At 40.1% G+C, this 22,460-nt stretch overlaps 1 protein-coding gene across 1 annotated transcript in view; it reads right to left on the reverse strand.

Annotated features, from left to right (window-relative positions):
- Positions 1 to 1,822: 1,822 nt before the first annotated feature.
- LOC108772227 (uncharacterized) overlaps positions 1,823 to 22,460 on the reverse strand; it is a 102,422-nt gene continuing 81,784 nt past the window's right edge. The window contains exon 6 of the mRNA XM_018537721.1: positions 1,823 to 2,125. Coding sequence (XP_018393223.1) covers positions 1,823 to 2,125 — 303 coding nt within the window. The remainder of the gene's footprint in view (positions 2,126 to 22,460) is intronic.

The following is a 22,460-nucleotide window of genomic DNA, read 5'->3' on the forward strand; positions in this document are numbered from 1 at the left end:
AAAAATAATATAGAAATATAATTTATTTGTAAGATTTTTAGTCACAGAAATTTTTATTTAATAAAATATTTAAACAGAAATAATTTAAACAAGATGTATCCCCGATATATATTTGTCATCGCATGATAGAAGAAAATCGTACGTTACATAATGCGAACAAAATATGTCAAAGTATGCATTCTTAATTTTCTATTTTTTACACTGTAAAATAATATACTATTTAAGTACATACTGAATCCATGATAGAGATCACAAGTTTTAAAATTACCTATTTTTATAAATCCTCACGTAGATCTATGTCGTCGTATTTTTATTTATTATACATAAATATAATTTTTCAGTATTTTTATTATTTAAATATCAAAATAAAATAAATATTTATAATTTTTTGTTCATTAATTATGATTTCTCTTGAATTTGACATAATTTTGTACAAAAAATCAAATTTTTAACGAAATTATTTCATTGTCGCATCAAAATTGAATCTTTAGCCAATATATTCAACAGAACATAGTTTCGTTGAAATCTATTATATTTCGTTAAAATTACTAAATAAATTACATCGAAGCTCAGAAATATATATTTACGAATTTTTTAATTATCGTACATAGATCCATTCTTGCAACGATGTATGTACACGTGATTCAGCTAAACTTCTTTCTTCGACCGTCTTTCCACGTAATTGTAACTATTCAATGGTTTTACTCTATCGTTACTATGTATGTATGTATATATAGAATTTTCAAAAATATTTCTCTATTTTTGTATCTAAATATTACTCGTTCAATAAGTAATCAAAAATCAGAGCTGAGCATGTATTTGAAATATACCTTTGTTTGAAAAACGGTATTTGTAAGACTATTGTATCTTGTATTTTGTATTTCAGCGAAGCACATGAAAATTTTGTATTTTAGTATAATATTAATAACGAAAGATTGAAAATATTTTGTGTTTCAAATATTAAGATTGATTGAATATTAAAAAGATAAATTAATCTTATTATTTAAATTTCAAAATACATAATTTCAACCTCTTAATTTTAAATACAAAATACTTTTATATGTACTGTCGAAAATATAAAATATAAAATACACTTTTATCGCAAAAATTGTGTTTTATACAAAAGTATTTCAAATACATGCCCAATTCTGTCAAAGACTACACAAAGCTGAATTCTCAATTTTTTTACTTTCAGTTTTATATACGCAAATTCATACGTAATTAATTAACATATCTTCCTGCTGCATTTAAGTTCTATGTAATCCGTCGTTACAGTCGAAGCTTATAGTTTCGCTGAACAACAGTTCTTCAGGTCTCTACAGTTTAGGCTTTAGCTTATCCTGATGTGATCGACGGAACGCTCAAAAATATTTTTATTCTCAAGCATTCAGCTCTCTACATGCTACATGCTGTACAGGCTACATCAACTCCCCTCTCACTCTTTCTCTTTTATATCCTTCAGTCCAGTCTCGACTAAAACTCTCGATCTATATTCTCTAAAAGTTTTTCCGGGTACTTAATTATTGACAGGCGGAGTCTCCATGGTTCTTGAGATATATATATATATATATATGTATATATGAAATCATCTTCTTCGATTGAACACGTCGATGTATATATGAAATCATCTTCTTCGATTGAACACGTCGTTCGCGAGTCACTGTTTGATAGGCTTTTTGAAGACGACTTCTGGCTTGCGTACCGGGCGAGGTATACGCCGTTCTATCCTGAGGGCCCGGTTCGGATCCGGAGACGGCGGCGTCGAGATCATGCCGACTGCTGCTGTCTCAGACCCTAATGGAGGAGTCTCCGCCATTGTTTGTCAGTTCCCAGTGCTACTAGGTCGCCGACCCGGCGTTGGCTGTTGTTGTTGCTGCTGCTGCTGTTGTTGCTGCTGCTGCTGCTGTTGCGTCACCGCTGCAGCTGCGGCTGCTGCGCTTAACGCCGGTAGCGGCGTTTGGTGACAGTGGGCACAGTGCAAGCATACCGTACAAGCACCTAGTTTCCGAGCCAACATCACGCGCAGCTTCAAGGCTGGACCGAGCTTCATACCCATCGTGCCTGTCAGGTGGCTTTCCGAGAGTAGCGGTAGTGCTGCGCCGTCTATACGGTGTTCTCGGAAATTCTGCAAGCAAAAATGTAGCAGCATGTTATTAGCGGTACACCATGAGACGAGTGAAAAGAATTTTCATTGATCTTCAAAATTATACTGAGAGCGCAGAGTTGAAAAGTAAAAAAAATTTATTTCTTAATACACTAATGATTTGTGTTAGAAATATCAATATAGTATCATTATACGATAATATGTTAATAAGTTTAGCTATGTATAAACGTTAATTTTTTATCAACGATGTACTTGACTCTTCATTCATGATTGTTAAGCAAAAAGTTAGCGGGGATGCTAAATGTTATTAAAATTCGCGGCATCTAAAACTTTGGTTGTTCGAATATATAGAAGAATAACGTTCGTTAACGCTACTCATCTGTATATACATTGGAGACCAGTCCAATGCATACCTCCACGTGCGGAACGGGACACGTACGCATGTACCGCCGCGCGCGCCGACCTCCGACCGACTCGAATCGCGGCCGAAGATCGTCCTCGCGCGACAGCCGCGACCTCGCTGTCACGCGGAATCCCGTAAATTCGTCTCACGCGAGACACGATCGACGAAAAGACAAGTCGCTATTTGCACAAAATCAGTGAAAACGGTTCGCCTGTTGAGAGAGAGCTGAAAATCGGAGAAGAGGAAGAATAAAGGTGCGGAGGAAGACGCGAAGGCGGAAAAGGGCAAAGAGAGGAAAAAGAAGGTGAAAAAAAAGTACAGGAGCGCGGATGCGTTTCATTCACCGCGCTGGGGGCCGCGCCGCGCCTCGCGTAATTGCAGCTGCAACGACCGCGGGGTGCAACGCGCGGTACGCGCGTGTACGTAAGCGCGATCGCGGACGTCCCTTGCGCGCCGCACCACACGTTCGTGGAATACGGTAATTGCTCGGCCCGCTTATGAATGAAATATTCAGCGCCGTAATGCGAGCCGTACACGCAACGGCAGACCGGTCTCCTTCCTCGCGCATGCCGGGCTCCCTCGCCGAAGGAGGGGATCGGGATCGACGTGGAGATCGAGGCCGTGCATTCATGCCGTTGGGCATTCAGGTCTCTTTTCTCTGTCTTTCTCTCTCTCTCTCTTTCTTCTCGCTGAGATAGCGTCTAATTGGCCGGCTTTCGGAAGGTAGGTGCGAGGTTTATTTGTCACCGGACGAAGTGCTTGTCGATCTCTGTACTTTACGTACCTATTACACATTCCGCAGCACTCCGATAATCGATTTCGATAATACTTAATGTAAATATTGTAAATAAAAAATTTATCATTAGGCCCTCCACAGGCTATAAATCTAAACAATATGCTAAATTTAATTTAAGTAATAATCTTATGTAAATTAAGTTTGCAGTAAATATCGATCCATACATAGATCTTCAAGGAACTATCTAAGATATCTAAAAAAAACGTCCCCTTTCTGTTCTTCGAACTTTCTAAGGACGTTTCTGAGAAATATCCTTCCTTACAACAAAAAAAAAAAAAGGATAAAATGTGTTGTGTGTGGAGTCTCTCGTGCGCAATAATTGTACTAATTTTACGTATAAGTAATTGTTTGTTTCATTTCACGAGTTAAGTAATTTTTGCTCATCATCGTTCAACTGGTAATGACACGCGTTGTGAACTTGGAATCCAACAGGTGTTGCATTCATGCCGCTGGGCTGAATGTAGGTGCTCACTGACCGTTTCGCCAAGCGACTTCTAATCTACGATTTATCTACGTGCGCATCGCGCGCAGAAATATCAAGAGAATTCATCGCGCAACAGGGAATCTATACTGCTAGACGCGAGTCCAGGGATCGCTGTAACAATGAGGTTCGCATAATCGCCGACAGTAAAACGCGTAGTCATTGATTACGGTAAATAGGCCCCACACTGTTTCGGATTCTCGATGCATTCGCGGTTCTAACGGTACGAAGTCAGCCACGCGCAAGAAAAGCCGCCTCTTCACGGTCGCCTCGCGCAAAACGCTAATTAGTTAAGTCATTCACACGCGCAAGAACTGTTCGCACTGTGAAACTGAACTCCGGATGATCACTTTGTCTGACGCGGAAAAAATCTCAGATTCCCAACTAAACGTATTATTTAAACTCAAAACTAGTGATTAAGAAAAAGAGTAATTTCACATCTCCGTTCGTCCATCACGCTATACGCGCGTCCAGTTCTTTCAATTCGCGTAACCTTGTATTATATACAATCAAAATATTATTGTAAAATTTATATTAAAATATATTAAAATTGGTCTAAATGCATATTATAAAAAGACGCAGAGTTTCTTTACCAGAGAATCTTATTTGACAGCTTATTGATATCACGTCCTAAAGAAAGGATATAGAGTTGCGCGAAGATGACTTATGGACTCTCTCGACACATTCGGCACGGATTGCATACGTTAAGAAACACGTTCATCTACAGCTCGATATAGAGGAAGATTCCTCATTGTTTTCGCGAGGCGTGCAGGCAGTTTCGAAATCCCATGAAACGACCGACCGCGGCATGGCCGTTCGACTCGCGTGGTGCGGTGTGGCGTGGCGCGGCGTGGCGCAGCGCAGCGCAGCTGCAGTTGCAGCGAATATATCATCCTCGTGTTGCACCGCGGGCGACCGGGCGCGCACCAAAGGCTGGGTAACGAAGACAACCTATATTTTCTCCACCCAGTTCCAAACTCTTAAGGGCAAACGCGATCTCCCGGCTGGTCCTGCATCAATTATACCTTCCACAAACACGATGTTAGGCCCCCTCGCGAACTCGTCGTCCGTCGACGTAATGCAAGAGGGCTCGCGGAGATGCGCTCCGGCTCGGGAGCATGTGTTATTAAATTATTCGCGCGTCACTGTGAACTTGCGAGAGAGAGGCAAGGAGCGGAGAGAGGGCTGCCCTCTCCTTAAATTATGCGCGTGGGCTTATCAGATATGCCCGCGGGCCAAGAGGCGCGCTAAGCGGAATTTAAATTGGCGAACATAGAAACATTCGTGTAACGATATAAATGCGCGTTGCGATTTGCGATATTTATTGTGCGTCTTGTGACCCTTCGCTGAAAACTTATAATACAGCTCTGCTGTACCCATATAATATGTATATATAATAAAATCTATTCATTTAGCTACATATCGCATTTTGAGTGTTGCAGTACTGCTCACGTAATCGAACATGATTTTACTTTCTTAATTGCTTCGGTCTTTAGTTTTGCATGGTAATTCGAATAACATCGAATAACATTAATTTGAATAACAGCGCCGCAGGAGATTTAGAAAACACGCCGTTGACGACAAACAACACAATTTCGTCGCTAGTGAATCGTCGAGTTCATCTCGAGATAAAGGGACTCCGAGAATATCCGTAAGGTTGCATCCGACCGTGATCTGGGAAAAGACAGAGTGTATTCTCAAAAAATAACGGCTCCTTTCTTGCCGAGCTCGAATCCCTGACCCGAGAAATCTCGCGGTTGTAACCTTAAGAGAGATCACTCAGTCGGAACCACGTCACGTTAAACTATACGCAGTCAGACCAAAGAATCCGTTCTTGGACGCTCGGGTTGATTGGCCGTCGAACTTTTTGCACCTAAAACATAGGTGCGGCAAGCAATAAGAAAATTAGTGCCTCGATATCAGACCTCTGCAATTAGGCGTAGCCTTGATAATTACAGCAAGTTGTAACGATTATAGTAATTTGAAATTATAATGTTAGTAGCTTTTCAATCAACCGCTAAAAGAGATTACTCATCGTTCCGAGACGAGTAATGGAATTATAGAATTATAATAAACTGGAGTACGTAATATTGAGGTAACATCTGTTACCCCTGCTTGGTTCACATTCATTTCTACAGCTGTTAATTTATCAATTAACCTGACTGATAAGTCGAAATTGGCGCATTTATGCATTACATCATGAATCATGTATAGAAATCAATCGCGATGTTTCGTGCTAATATTTGCGAACGAAATCTTATATTTCTTAAAGGTTGTTTTAAAAAAAAGATGTTTCTCTTTTTAATTATTCAACGCATTAAGTTATCGCGCAATACCACTTCAGGACAAGCTCTTAACAGTTCTCTGCCATAAAAGTCGCGTTCGTTCATAGCTACTTCTGACTGTCTCAGTCATTATTACACCTGTCGTGTTACGAAATGGCAGATAGATACAAGCGATGTTTCAGAATAGCTTCAAACGGTCCTGTCGCATACGCAACTATGTAGCATCTGCGGATGACTTTTACGTTATGCCTTTTCTATAATTATCGTAAACTCTTCTATATGAATAAATGTATTCTCAAGTTTCATAACAAGGATTAGTTTAGTAAATCGATGTTTTTAATTGATTATCATTAATTATTGTTCAAATTTTGGAAACAGGATTTTATCGAGAGATATTACTTCTCCCATGAATAGAAGCTCAGATAGTAATTAGAACAAGATTGGTATAGTTGCTATTGTTCCAGGCTACTCATCGCCTCCCTTTGTACGACCCTGTGGAAATTACAATACCGTACGGCATTGTGTTTCAACTCTAACCCACCATTCTTTTAACACGTTGAATTATATGTTACACGTGTATCTCACCTACGCATCGTTGGCGTGTAACATTACGTTGCATTACTGCCGAATGGATAGCCGAGCAATTGCGGGGCAGGCTGTCGCGCAAGGGAACGAAGCGTTCGCCAATAAAAGCGTATAGTGCACGCTGCAACTTTTGCTGGTCGCTACCGAGGAGATTCTCCGAGCTGCTGCTTGTTCCCGATCCCAAGATCCCTTATATAGGAGAACGGCGCTCGCGCGAAGGGCAAAGCGCGCCAGCGATCGCGCGCTGAATTCTGCACGAGGACGAACCGAGGTTAAGAATTTGCGTCGGCGGGCTCGCGCTAGAAATTCCACACACGTGTTTTCGTTCCACCGCGCGACCTCGCAAGGAATTGTTCCGTGAGAAAGGACGATGCCGCCGGTGTATCAACAAGGTGCGCGCGTAAGAACCACCGATTCGCGTCGCAACCGACACGCCGTAATCGATCAAAGCATGAACATTGTCTCCCGCGATGAACAAGTTCATGAATCGACTGGTACATTACACATTATGTACATTACATAATCCATTCATGCTACAGTTGAAGATCGCGCGGCGGAAGTTCAATCGACAAAAACTTGCGATATATACATAAGAGAGAGAGAGAGAAATCGACTACTCGTAATATTCTTTAATTATAAAAATATAATATAAGAAAACAGAGATTAAACATACTTGTATCTACGAAATTAAATATAATTTGAAATTGTATATAGACTTAGAAATATAAAATTGTATTATTACATTATATAACGCAATTCTAGTCCCTGCAATGCGTAAAAATATATACGACAAAATTATAAATTTTAAATAAAAAAAAGAAACAGTTTGTGACGCGTCTTGTTATATATGCTAAATAATAAAAATTCTACGTTAAAGAAATTCATACATATATCATGTGTATAGATTTTACTATAGGTGATTGCGTCTCTGTCAAATACTTAATAATAATATGAACACGCTATTTGTTATATTTATGCAACAATAAAATCTGTCTGAGAGATAAAATCAAATTTTATTTCTGGAATTAAACATATTGCGCTACTTTCTTCTTCGATTTAACTTGGAATTTCCGTAATATTCCAATATGAGAAGCCATAACGGAATAGGTGTTATTATAATTGCGCAAGAAGGATACTATATAATAGAGTCTTCGAAAGTTGTGCCGGCCCAAGATCCGGAGGAAACTCGTCCGACATTCTGCGCCACTGTGCGGTGACCTGCCACGCCCTGTCGAGGTCGTCGCGCGCCTTCTCTCGCCACGCCGCGCCAGGCCGATCGGCGTGCCGACGGCGACCGGTCAGCCTAACCGACGACCGGCGCGTTCACTGGCACCGGCCTAACCAGATCAACATCCCCCTGTTGCGCGGCTTCCTCCAGCCATCACGTCCTCGTTCTTTCTCCGGCGTTCTTCCTTCCTTCTTCGTCTTCGCGGACGTACCTACGTTGCGCCTTCAATTCGCTCCGATTCCAGTGAGCACTGCTGATCATGACTCTTCTCTGTGTTCCTACTTCACAACTGAAACGCGACGTTTGTCTCTTTAAAATCGAAATGAACGCACACACATTTGGGTACGTCGTCAACGTCTCAGCAGTACGCATTTTTGCGAAATCGCTGAAGGATTTTGCAGCTGATTGTCCCACTCTTCAATTCATTGAATTTGCTCTTGGCTATATACAATAAGTGTGCCCTTTTCTCCACTTTACTGTATCGAGAAACTTATGCAATAACGCCAACCACACCCACTTTATTGCATGACCTCGTACATCGACGCCTTGTGTTTCTTACGTGAATTTTCTCCTCATGGCTGTCGCCAGTTTCAATGCTCGATGTTCGATCACGCGTATCATGCATCATCCTCTGACCCAGATTACATGGAAACTCATTTAATTCATGAAACGTATAACGATTGAAGATGTATGTCGCATATTGTTCCAATGATGGAGGCAATGTTACAGTCAGCGAGTAATACAGAGGCGCATAGAAGCGATAAGGAGAGAAAGAGAAAAGAAACAAGGCAGGAGAAAAGCGGATCTCAATCGTTCATCTCGATCAGCTGCTCGGCTTCGCGGGCAACGTCGCCGTGTAATTGAGAGACATTCAGAGTGCATTAGCACTGCCGAGCAAGGGGACCAGGCAGGCGTATTAATTGCTCATCAAGGATAATGAAGGGTTTGTAAGACGATATTAGCATAACTAACAGGTTTCCCAGTAATGAAGCCACGTTCACGGCCACGATGCTCGTCTTTATGTTCCCTCTCTCGTCCCCGAAACCCTACTTCTTTACGAATCCCAGGGAACGAACGAGCTGGAACGAGGTGGAAAAGAGCGACCCGGCTCGCCCCGATGCGAACTGTGACGTTTCCACCGATGAAAATCAAGAGGGGATAACGAGGGCGATTCCAAGCGGCGCCATCCTACTTTGCCGCGCGAAAAAGACGATTACAGAAATTCGATGCGAGCACAAGCAATGCGCTTATAGCAGTGTTCTGGAACGAGATTTCGCAATTTTGTGATAATGATTCGGTGATAAATCGGTCGTTGTCCCTCCATAATAGTAGAATTTTCGCTGATTTCTTTTTAATTTAGTTTTATTTTGACTTCTCTATATGCGACTTCAAAATAAGAACACGAAGTGTATCAAATAACACAAGTGTAACAAATAAATCACTATCGTTTTTGTAATTAATAGGATGATATATTAATCGTAAAAAAAAATATATATTGATTAAATGTTATCAAACGTATGCTAAAAATAACACATGATTTAATGCACTCGTAGAGAAAGTGTGTGGATATCAACGCTCCGCGCGATCGTACTACATAATACGATATCACAATCTCGTTATCGAAGCGACCTTTCGCGTGTACATTTTTTTCAGCAACCGTGCGCGATACTTTCTCCGATTGTTCCGCTCGCGATCGAGTCCCTGCTTCAGCAGGAATTTATTCCGTTCGCGTGGGCCGTCTTGCAGATTTCTCGGAACGTGTGAGACTTCAGGCTATACCAAAATCCTCGTCGTGCCTCGACCAATATAAAAATCAACAATGATACCGTTCAACATTGAAAATAACAAAGATCGCCACAAACCTCCTGGTTTTCACATATTAGAAATGATATCTACAGTTCATTGTGCAATTTTCCACTTCATAATGGATAGATTCGACTTTCTCGAGTCGCGTGCGAATCGGGAGTTTTCACCGGAAGTAAGCAGGCGAGGTCGTTACGAGAGAGGTCCGAGTACATCTACGAGCACTAGCCAAGAATTCAAATTAGCTTAGAAAGTTCAGGGTCAAGCGGATACGTGCGTGCGCGTGTGCGTACGTGCACAAGCATACGTTAACACAGTAATAAAAGTTAATAAAAAAGACCGTACAAACGATTAGTCAATAAGAAAACGGTTTATCTAAAATTTGCATATGCCACAATTTTGAAACCAATGCCGCACGTCGTTTTCGACTGACATGTATTGTACAGTTTATAATAAAAAAATTTTTTAAAAAACGACTAGAAACCTTCCGTTTCTTCTTTGTGTTACAACACTGACCTCGCTCCTATGAGAAGCGAGATCGTATTCGAGAAAAGGATTACATTGATGATTATACATTATCATCGACAGCAAATTGCCGCCTCCATACATCGCCCATAATCTTTCTGTTATTGACTACACTTCTGATAAGTTCCTGACCGCGGCGCACTAGTCCCTTCACAGATAATTTATTATTAATGCACCGCCCGCAATAAAGTGACGTCAATAAATCCATCCAATTTGATACGCTTGCAATTAATATCGAAGATATACGAAGAGCTTTCTTGCTTTTGCTTGCTACGATCAAAGTGGGGAGACGAATTCAAGAAATTCATTTGTCAGACGTTGTTAATCCATCGAGAAGGCAGATTTTATTTGTGACTTTTTTTTTTTTGGTATCACTGAATGTACTAATTTTTATGTTACCGAAAAATAAAAGAAGAAACGGAAATTATACAAATTAGATACTGTGTTTGAATATAAAAATAGTATCGTGATTAATTAATCTATAATCAATTGTTTTGTATTATAATTACATTGAAAATAATTGGTGATTAATGCAAGACACAACGTGAATCAGCGTAAGTAGTAGTTACAAAATTTGATTTAAAATAACATTTTGTCACGGATTGTAAGATAAATGCGGATTGTTAAAAACAGTTAAGTCGCTGACAGCTACAACTCACCCATTTAGCTAAACCTCTTAATTTCGTATACACATATTTTTCACGCCCAAGTGAGACAAAACTCATGCCGTCAAATTTATATGCGTAGACAAATGGCCGTTTTGATGCCTTATTTATGTATGCATTTAATATATCTTTCATGGTACGTTAGTGTGCCATTTCTCTTTTCTCGACAGATGCCTTGTGTTTTAAGTTTTATCAGAGATCAGCATTTTAATATTAAGTATAACACGATTTCAAGAATTATGAGCGATTACTGAAACATAATATATCGTTATCGATCGATTGATTATGTTCTTATTATTTTTATCGTAATAACGTTGGGAAAGATAGCTACTATTTCGAATATTTTGACTGAAAATTCTTATATGTAAAAATCATACACGTTTCAATAAGTTTTCAGACATAGTGATGTTGTAGCACCAAGCGAACAGTTTCAAGAGTGCACTGGAGCGTCAAAATAGAGAAAGTGGGGAGGAAATATCTTCGCGAGGCAACCTTGCAATGACCTCTCGTGAACCCGAGTATCAGGCGCGCACGATATATCTACACGTGCAACGATCCACTGATGCGATGAAACATTTCTGAATATATCTATATCGAAATAAGATATTTTCAATAGAATTAAAGTTAAATTTGCAATGTGCATGAAAAAATGTACGATCCGAAATAAATAAATAAATGTTACTCAAAGAAGCTGTATCTCTGGAACTTTTATTTTTCTATAGAGTTTATCATAAATTTCCATTACGTATTCTGAAAAATATCCCAACATTTTCCGCATTATTACACACACGAAGGTGGGCGCGCCTACGGTGGACCTCCACGCGGTTGAGAATTATCTGCAGGAAATCTACTCTCGTAGGCATGCTACGAGACGAGGGTATATATACGAGGGGGCTGAAGGGGAAGCACAGTAAGGCCCCCACGATGTCCTCGGTGTGTCCCCGCTCGGCTTCGGCGTGGCCGCCACTGCCATTCGCAGCGAATGGCAGCGGTCGTGCATAGGGGAAAACATCGCGGTTACCAGCGGGGGACCATGGTCCCGATACAAGATACTGCCACGTGTTACACGCTGTTCGCCACCAGAAGTAAACGCGTGCGTTCTCCCGCCCCGTCACGCGGTATTGCACTCGACGGGTCCATGGGGCGATAAGTCGTGCCACGGCAACAGTAATGGCGGATTTTTACGAAAATTGGACGCGTGAAACTTTGAAAAGCGCAGGAACGCTCGTATGCGCATGAAAATAATCCACAATTGAACTTTAGGAATTAAAACTTATTTTAAACGATTTTACCTAAAAATTAAAGGTTAGCAAGAAATTCATCAATAAAGTTTATTCGTAACCTTTCGGTAACCATGTATATTGTATTGCAAAAGAACGAACGATAAGAATTAAGATTTTTCTTTTGCCGTGTAGATTTCTTTCTTTAGCACTTTTATGTCCACATTTCTATAAATTAACTTTAATCTCGATTTAACCCGCTTTGTATCCTTTCAAACACTTGAAAACGATAAAGAGTCAATTAAGCTGAGATCAAGGTGTTAATCTGCATTGATAGAAATGGATGTATAGGAAATTTGCAGATCAATTTACGTCTAGAGTTTAATCCAATATCGTGTTAACTGTCATTCGTTAATTAATAAAACGACCAATAAAGTATAGGAAACGTTAAGTAAGATATTCGTAGCTACGCCAAAGGTGAAAACATTGATACCGCTATTACGTTATTGTATAGTACCCGCGTAGTACATTACACGTACGATATACGTAATAATGCCGTAGTCCAGATGTGGCGGAGGAAAAAGAGCGTGCATTACTGGACGCTGACGCGGCTTTCTCCTCTTACGCCGACGAACTGTCATTATTTCGTCGCTCCGATGAAATTTCACGCCGTCCCCGACCGCTACGGTGCGTAAGTGAATGGCCCCCCTCGTCCCTCGCTATCACGGTGCCATCGGCGTGTATCGCCCGTATAAAACCGGCGCATACCTCTCGCAAATGCCTGTTAAGATTATGCAAATGCCCGACGCCGCTCGAAGCACCCAGCAGCAGCATTTTAAAGAAACTACCGCAACGGGTATCCGCGCGTCCGGAATTAAGATATTCGGCGAAGCGCGGATAGTTGTCGAGACTCCTTTCGTTCTTTTTATTGCACGCGCCTTTTGCCTCTCTCGTGGTTACGCTCGACGTATCGAGATATTGATATGCTGATTCCCGATCCCTCGAGATGCGTATCTCGAGATCCGAAACTCAAGAGGCTCTCCGGAGCTATAAAGTGAAATTCAAATTTAAGTAAAATCTCCGAGTGAAATCTTTTTCTCTCGCTGGATTGAATTTATTCGTCAGACATAAATGTGCTGCAAAGATGAGGTCAATATTGAGCTGGATTATCGTGCTGATCATTTCGACATTTAGTCGTTTTAGTTTTATAATCGCGTCATGTTTAATAAAAGCGGGATATTTTGATCTGCGATACATGTTCCGCTTGATGGCAAAATTGATCCTAATACGATGTTATCCGCGGCGATGTCTGGGCGAAGAGATGGCTAAGTAAAATTCCTCTCTATCGTCTAACGTTGTAGCCGTAGCGATTTATAGGGATACTAGTATTCATCCCTTTCAGCCTGTGACAAGCATTCACTGACATCAAGCACACGCTTTCTTTGAGTCGCGTGTACTTCCTGCAGGGAGCGGCTCTCCCGTTGAGAATTATAATAAGTAGACGTGCATATATATGTACATACGCCCATCTCGATTAGCTCGATCGCAATCACGTTAAAATCTGCGAAACAGCTCTTCGTATAGAGAAAAAAAAAAAGAGAGAGAGAGAGACTTATCTTAACCGCATGGATAGTCCCTTGCAATTTTTTCCTCCTTGAAATTTACGTTCGAGTATAACGTTAGGTAATACCGCAAGAACTTCGTGACTATTGCAATTGCGCTATGAATAAGCCGCGAAAGTATGCAGTGCATAACGCTTCTAATTGCCTCACAAAGAGACAAGACGGAGCCGACTAGAAATGCCATTCTTTCATTAACGTCGCGAGTGCGGTAACATTAGGTGTACCGGTACTCCTTTCATCCTTTGACAGGCATTCACCAGCGTCAAGCGCGCACTTTCGTAGTCGCTGTAAGAACTTTATAAGGACTGCGGTTGAAACGAGCCGCATCGATCACGTCTTTTTCAGAGAGTGTGACATTTCGTGGCGTGGGTGGCGGCGGGCGCCACGCCGCCGAGGAGAAATGTCACGGAGTAAGGCGAATACGGTGGACATATATGTGCTCGTATGGATGAAAGGGCTATGGATATAAATCCATCTCTACAGCAGGTGTCGCGACATTTTAGCTGTTAAAGAAGAATTCGATTAACAGTCTCTCTTGCAATGGACTCGAGTAGACTTAATTTGTACTTAGTATGTAATTCGCTGCTTCTTTCTTCAAGTCGCACTCGAAGAAAAAGACAAAGTGATAGCAATTATAAAGGTGGCAGTTGTATAAATTTTGTACGTGGAATTAATGCACATAGTGAATAAACTGTTTTATACGTGGAATTAATGCACACAGTAAATAAACATATGTATTTCAATTATTAAAATAATAAAATAATTTATTATATTCAACTAGATACATTAATTCTACATATGAAACTTGTATAATTATCACGTTGTCCGCATCTTTACATATGCTTGCTATCACTATGCGTTTCAATAAGTATAATTATATGCAGTAAAATAACAATGTATTAACAGCATTAGCTAATATCAATCTAATTGAAAGTAATCTTATTAATTTAATAACAGTATCAACGAAATAAACACACCGTGCTCTTATTTTGATATAAGATTATTTATTTCATTAATACTGTTATTGAATTAACAAGATTATTTTCCATTAAACCGCTATTAGCTAATGCTATTAATATGTCGTTTTTTTCGTGTATAGTAATTACGAGATACGATATATCTTATCACAGAGATATATCGCGATAGGATTTTCAAAAAGAGACGCAAGATCCGATTCAATCCGATACAACCAACGGACCGGAAAAACACGCATTTCAATTCACTGGCCAAGCCTGCTCTAATACGAGTGGAACGCTCTTCTCGACAGAGCTGATCGAGAGCGGCTAGTCTCGTTCGCGATAAAGAAACGCTCGCCCGTTCGCGAGATTCGCGTTCGATCTAGCGTAAAACGCGATACCGATTGGACAGTTAATATCTCACTTCGGTGACACGGCACTCGGCTCGGCGTGTCTCGGCTCGCGCGCGAGGGATTGGAAAGGTGGGTTTATGTATTTATTTCCCGACTGTGTGCACGGGTCTCTCTCTCTCTCTCTCTCGCGTGATGTATGAACGTATATGTGGGAGCAAGTCGTTACGTCAGCCTCCAGCGCTACGGGGCTACAGCTAGACCAGCGCGGCAGCTGTCCCGTTCCCCCGATCCTGCAAAATGCTTTACACGCGAATTCGTGTAAAGTGCCGGTTGCGCCGGTCGTGAACACCGTCCTGGCACCCTCTCCTCTTTCGCGAACAACGCCGCGACTCTCAGGGACCGCATGAGAAGTCACGGCGCATTCATCACCGCCGTCGCGAAAAGGTGTTAGCGTTTAGTCCATTATTCCGCGTTGTACCGCGTTTCGAAAGTGATACCGCATTGTACTATACGTTTTTACTCGTGTCTTCGCTCGCGAGTGGAAATGAAACGAATGCGCCTGGTAACGAGAATCAATGAGAGCTTTCGAATAACGAGAAGCCGACTTACCCTCGCTGGAATTCCGCGAGATTGTGTTCTATCTTTTTTTTATTCGAGTTACATCATTTTTTAGTTGGCTCTGTATAATACAATGTTTATGTTATGTATAACGTGGCAAATAAATTTGCATAATACACGTGATCGTAAAGATAAAATTATTTTCGTTTACGCACATTGTACTGCAAATATTATCGTATCTATATGTTTTGTATGGAGGATTCATCATCACGTTCGTATAGAAGACTCATTAGACGACAATGACGCGCCCACAGGTTGTTCGTCGGGCATCGGTTCCTCCAACAAAGCGGCATACGTCACGATAATGAGACAGCTGCCCTTTTCCCAAGCGAATCGTCATTTCGCGGGTAGTAAAGCCTACGCGACATCGCGCGCCGTTAATGGCAGCGCAACGTCAAAAGTACGAAAGCATTCTCGCGCGTTCTTCAGCGAGGCCGCGTAGAATAGGAAGGTGGGTACCTACCGAGTAATGATAAAGCGGTAAATCGCTCAGCTGTCTTGTATGTAATTGTTCGGACCGATCACCGCGGCGAACGGCTCGATCGGAAGCTCGATCGAGACCGAAACGAACAATGGTTAACAAGAAAACGGTTGATAATTCGCAGTTACGTCGTTCTGTATCTGGGTCAATAAGATATACTCGGTATGTGTCTGCCAATCTGATTTCAACTAAAAGAGATCGATATCGATATCTGTAAATCTCCATTTCCAATCCCCGTTGATTATAATCTCTCTGATTTACCATTATCGATTCTCTGATTTATCGAGGGTTTTACAAACTCCTATATATTTTCTAGTTAGAAGTCTACGAACACACACAGCAATCTACTGGTACGTCATGATACTTTCAAATACATATCTCTACGACTAGGTATTATACGGTAGCCAACGTCGGTGACTTAAATTCAAACAGGCACTTTCAGTGCTGCCTCAGTTTGTGGCGCGATCATCCGTATACTCCTAAACCGCGGAATGCAGACGAAGTCCGCGGTTTTGCTTCGTGTTCTCGTGAAGAGAACTTTGCTCTCCTGTCGTAACCTCTTCACTGTTAGATATCAAAGGAGCAATGATAATCCAATCCCTTGAGTTAAATAATATTTTGTTATTTTTAACTCGTATGTATCTGCAAAAATATACATCAATCCATTTTTGTAGTTGAATTGATCAATTTCAAAACAACAACCACATTAATACACGCATTTAATAAATAATAAACTAAATTTAACTCAAATTTAATACATTTCTTAAGTTAAAGTGGTTCTCCAGTAAATCCATAAAATATTTATAATAAAATGAAAAAGAAAAGAAAGTAGAAAAATTGTAACTTTTAATCTATATATAAGTTACTTAAATTTTTAACGTATAACTTATTGTTAGTGACAGGAAAGGATTGAAGGAGATGCTTTTTTGATTGCACACAAATACTATAGACTTCTCTAAAAACGAGATTATAATAGTAAAAAATAATAAAATAATATAATAATAAAAAATGATGATTGTAATGGTCAAAAACGTAACGACCATTCTGAAAAGATATTTGCACGCATGAACTTGCATACACATTTAGGGCCATCACCCACAAAATGACATAAGCTGTATAAGTATAGCATAAGACCGCTGGACTAATGAGCATCCGACAAAAAGGCGTCATATTGATTTTATACAAATTATAGGACAGATATTTGAGATGGACATTTTAGATGGGCTTTGGTGGGAGGGAAAGGATCAAATTTTCGGCGCTTTACTAAAGAACCACTTTAAAATGTTTAACTCCGTTATTTTAATTTTTAATTAAAGCAACGATATATTGAGTAAGAGCAATGCCAATCTATAGACACGATTAAAAATAACTCAAACTGAGTATAATTTAACATTGTAAATTTAACAATGTTCCACTAATTTAATTCAATCTCTTCACGTAAACATTAACAGTAGAGAAATTCACAATTATCAGACAAAATAATAATAAAAGTAGAAGCTTAAAAACGATTAGAATTAAGATTCGTCGATTAAAAGATTAGTAAGCCAATTTATTAGCCCCAGAGATGTATGCGTCATCAGATAGCTCGCCGCGGAATCTACCGTTCAGAAAGTTATCGATGGTACTGCGGATCGATTTTGATCGAGGGGAATTTCGAAAGAGTTCGGGGGACTAGTAAACACAGGCGGGCGCGTGTAGGAAGATATCGGAGAAAATAGTGGACTGAGGAGAGAAGAGGAGAAATCATATGTATTAGAAGAAGGTGGAAGGTGGAGAACACATAAGAAGTCGAGGGTTCACGGATCGTTCGTGTTGTGATAGGCCGCGATTCTTGGTTGCAATAAGAAGCATTAGATCTCGATCGCGACGAGAGAGAGAGAGAGAGAGAGAGAGAGAGAGAGAGAGGAAAAGAAGGAGGAAGGAAGAGAAGACGGAAAGGAAAAAAGTCAATCGGGCCCGTCCATTACCATACGTTATTGGCTGGGCTTCGGGCCGGTCAGTGGTGTGTGTTTGCCATAACTTCAGATAAATAAACCTCAGGGCCAGATAAATCTGTGTACGCGAATCGCGGCATGTATAATGCAAATGCAATCATGTCCGCGGACCGCGGCGGTGCCGCGGACGTTAAAACTCGGACACGCGGGCCCGTAAGAGTCCCGGCCAGTGCCTGTAAAGGGCACGCAAGAGAGCCCCCACGAATTTACAGCACGCACCGCGCCGGCAACAGGCTTAAAACCTCAAGGCGAGGGTTAGCGGGGACCGTTTACGGCGGATGGGGCACGACGGGTAATTAAGATAAGGGAACCTTTTGCTTCTACGGCAGAAATATATCGGCCGTAATTATTTCGAGTGTGCTGCCCTTTCTGAATTTACAGTAATGTCGTGCGAGCGTTCGCAGCAAAATAAATGAAGCGATTTAGAGACGTGTGTACGTTTTCACGGACACTATAATCTTTATGCGTGAAATTTTTCTCGTAGAAACACCTGCGAAACTATCCAATTTAAAGTCTAATTGTTTTATTGTAGCATTTATGATCATGTTTAAATAATCATGGTACATGATACATGATTATTTACATGTATACTATACTTTCAAATTCATATTACTATTTCGTCTCTAATAACTTTTTTATAGTCACTGACAATAAATTGTATAAGGATCTACATTACGCAATTTTCACAACAAGACCGCTAATAAACAGGGTTTGACCGGCGTGATTAAGACAAATCAATGGCGATTCAGTGACGATGAATATAGGAATGAACAACAAAAGCGTTGCGGCACTCGCTAGAAATTAGAGCGAAACATAGAACGCCTGACTAGTACGAGTAGCTCTCGATCGAATCGAGCCGGTTCGGACGATTTATGGTTAATTATCAGCCGTGATCGACCAACGTGACGAGGGTCGGAGCAACGTGTTTTCGATTACGCGGCTAAACGAGAACCCGTATTGTGTAACAGACAACGCGAAAGCGGCAGCGGCGCGGGCGGCGCGGTAACAATCTCTGCGATTTCTCGGACAGGCACATCCACGGTAAACCGTATTGACCTCCTCGCCTCTTCGGGCTCTCGCTTTTATGGTACAATTTTAACGATGACTCTTGGGATTGAGGTTGAGACCCGCGAATCATTTCAACGTTGCTCGCTCGCCTTCTATCTAGCGACTCTATATAGCGTGAGAATCAACGAAAGTGAATCCGCGCGGCGGCGTGACATTTATCTTAGCACGTCAACGTGCGCGCAAAACGCGCCGCCTAGCCTATTTCAGATTCCCCGACTCGTCGCCATCTATCATAAACGCGACACGACAGAATTACAGTGAGATTAATTATTGCATATATAATTTTTAAAAATGTAAACGAATAAAACTCTCTAATATTAAAAATAAGAATCAAGCGCGATAATTGGCGAGCGCAAAACCAAATCCCAGTGGTGCTTTATTTTATTTCAATACAAACATTTCGGCTTCATTCCGAGTCATCTTCAGTGAGTAACTTTGATATACATGTGTTTACCAAATTTCAATTTGAAAACAAGTATGTATGTCTCTCACAGAGGTTGCAAGACCAAGTGATTTCGAGTTTTACAACGAGACGATACTCATCTAATTAGTATAGAGTTCAAAAAGATAGTAATAAATAAACTTACCAAATGGAGTCGAGATTGCAGTAAAAATCATAATTAGTGGGACTAAAAATTAAACTGATATTTCAGATAGTTAAGAACATTTTGTCTTCCTGCTAATTTTATTACCATTATACATCTTTTTATTCGTAATTTTTAATAGGTACGTAATTTTATTTACATACTGCATAAACGCGTATTCTATATATAGTAACTCATACACAGAAAGAACGGTTTTGTTAAAGTATCTAAAAATTTAGTTAGATGGAGATCTGAAAATATAATATTGTTTAGACTATCAAAATAATTGTAGAACGTTTAAACTGGTTGCTAGAATGTTAACACCTTTTTCAACATCAGCATCAACGCCTAAGCGTTCTACATAATTATTTTGATGATCCAACAACATTATTTCCAAATCTGTGTGTATCAAGCTAAATATTTAAATGTTTCGTTTAAAGAAAAACGATTCCTTCCAGCCCCAAATCTTTCGCTCCATTCCAACGAGCACTGAGTAATCTTTTTCATTTAAAAAATCCGCTATCGATTGCTACAATTTACCACAGTTTTTATCTATCCTATTGCATGCTTGTAGCAAAAATTGCGTTACATTGTCGAAACGTTCGCTAGAGTCTTGTTAATGATGTATCAATCCTGATCGGTGTCACGATTTCATATGCATGAACCTACGCCGTAATGACGAGAGTAATGATCGTGTTAATGCGCATAATTAAGTACCGCGTCGTTGGCGATAAGACGTGATTCTCGTGTATTTAGATTATCCTCGTCTAGCGGTTCGATCCGCTCGCTCGGATCAATATAAACGATCGCGGTCGATCATCCTTTTACATAATATATTCGCCGATGAACATCGCGCGATAACGGAAATATGTGCCGTTACTTATTCGGCAGTATGACATTCTTTTTCCCTTATTGCCGCTTATGCCCCTTTTGAATTTTTGTCCGATTCGTCTTCTCTCTCAGCATGCACTTCACCCGATCTTCCCGAGTCAACGGTGATTACTATATGCTTACCAATTCTTTTCGTTACAGACGTATTATTCGCGTCGCTGAAATTATAGAAAAGTAGGCGAGAGATCACTATGAAACGTAGACGGACACACGAGTATAGGATGCCGATGTTCCCTTATCTCCCTCGACTATCTCCCGCGCTGTATGAGAGATGATCCCCCCCGAAGAGCGGAACATTTCTTCGATTACGCGTTTTTATCGTCGCTTCTATGGAACTGTTTCATTACCGCGGCACGGACGTATTCAGATGCTCCTTTCATCGTTAATTTTTGCACTCGCGGCAAAAGTAGGCGATGCCAAAGGTTATCCCGTTCAGTTCGACGCAAAAGCTTTTCTTCCACCGCTACTCTGAACGATTCGCATTCCTATACTCGAGTTCGATTAAAGACGTTCTTTGAAAATTTTCACTGGTACACGAGCGCGTATCACGGCTCGTGAAACCGCCGCTAATTTTTAGTTGTCATGTATATATTTAATTCTGTTGAACGAGCGTTCCACGAATCGTGACAATAAATCAATGCCAGACTGTACAAGATCAAACAGCCATTCAATTAATGACATCGATTATTAGGTTTACGATGCAGTGCGGAAAAAAAAAGGTACGAAAGATATATTCGTCGCATACTTTCATTAAGCCTTAAGCAAATGGATAATTATAACGTTATTGATTAAATCGCGATTGACGAACTTGAAAAGCGTTTTATTACACGGAAACTCTCTCCAGCGATCTGTCGACGCAAGATCATTAATGCGAGATTCTATCTTATGCGCTCAATGTACTTACCGTCACTCTGCGTTAATTAAGTGTATCAATAGCAGTACTAATGATCTCTATCAATGTAAAAGCAATTGAATAGAGTTATGAAGACCGAGTTTATTCGCAATTAGGAGATAACAGAATATTTATAATATTTGCAACGTTAATTAAGCTTTTGTAAGCATTTAAGCACAATTAAAACCTCGTTTATCCCTATTATGACTATTGCAAATGCATTTCACATTTGGATTTTATACTTTATTTGTAAGAGATCTTGTCTTTCCATATAAAGAAAAACTCTGCACAATCGTTTATCTTAATGAATTACTATTCAATCTAATGTATATTTCTCTCATAAAAGCATTCATTTCTAGTTATTAATACGTTAAACATATACCTTTTAGAGACCAATGATGTGCTTTATGCAATTAATTGACGGTAATTGGCAGTAATGAAAGAACGCTTACCTGAAACAAATAGAAAGACACTCATTAGATAAAAACATTATAAAATTATCTTTGCATGTTTCGTAAATATATTTTGTAACAAAAAATTAATTAAAAATGTAAAGTATGTATTTGACTGTGTAATTAAAAGCTGTACAGTCAAATACTTCTGAGTGACGTGTATTTTTCCGTAGTCTTAAATAATAAAGTAAATTATAGCAACGGAAAAAAAAAATCAAACGAATTCTAGGACAAATTTTCTCTGCATAACTAAAGAGTGAACTCTCGAACCGTCGATGCAATAATATACGCCGCTTCTAAGATCAAGAATGTTCCGACATTACATCCTTGATGTTCGTTTAATCAAATGTAATTCTAATCAAAGCATTGCACAAAGAATTCCAACGAAAGAATGTTTCTCTCGGAGTGTTGAACAATTCCACAAATGTGCATCACTTGTCATTGTATTAGAGAA

Source organism: Cyphomyrmex costatus, unplaced genomic scaffold (assembly GCF_001594065.2).
Source record: "Cyphomyrmex costatus isolate MS0001 unplaced genomic scaffold, Ccosl1.0 scaffold100, whole genome shotgun sequence".
NCBI lineage: Eukaryota > Metazoa > Arthropoda > Insecta > Hymenoptera > Formicidae > Cyphomyrmex > Cyphomyrmex costatus.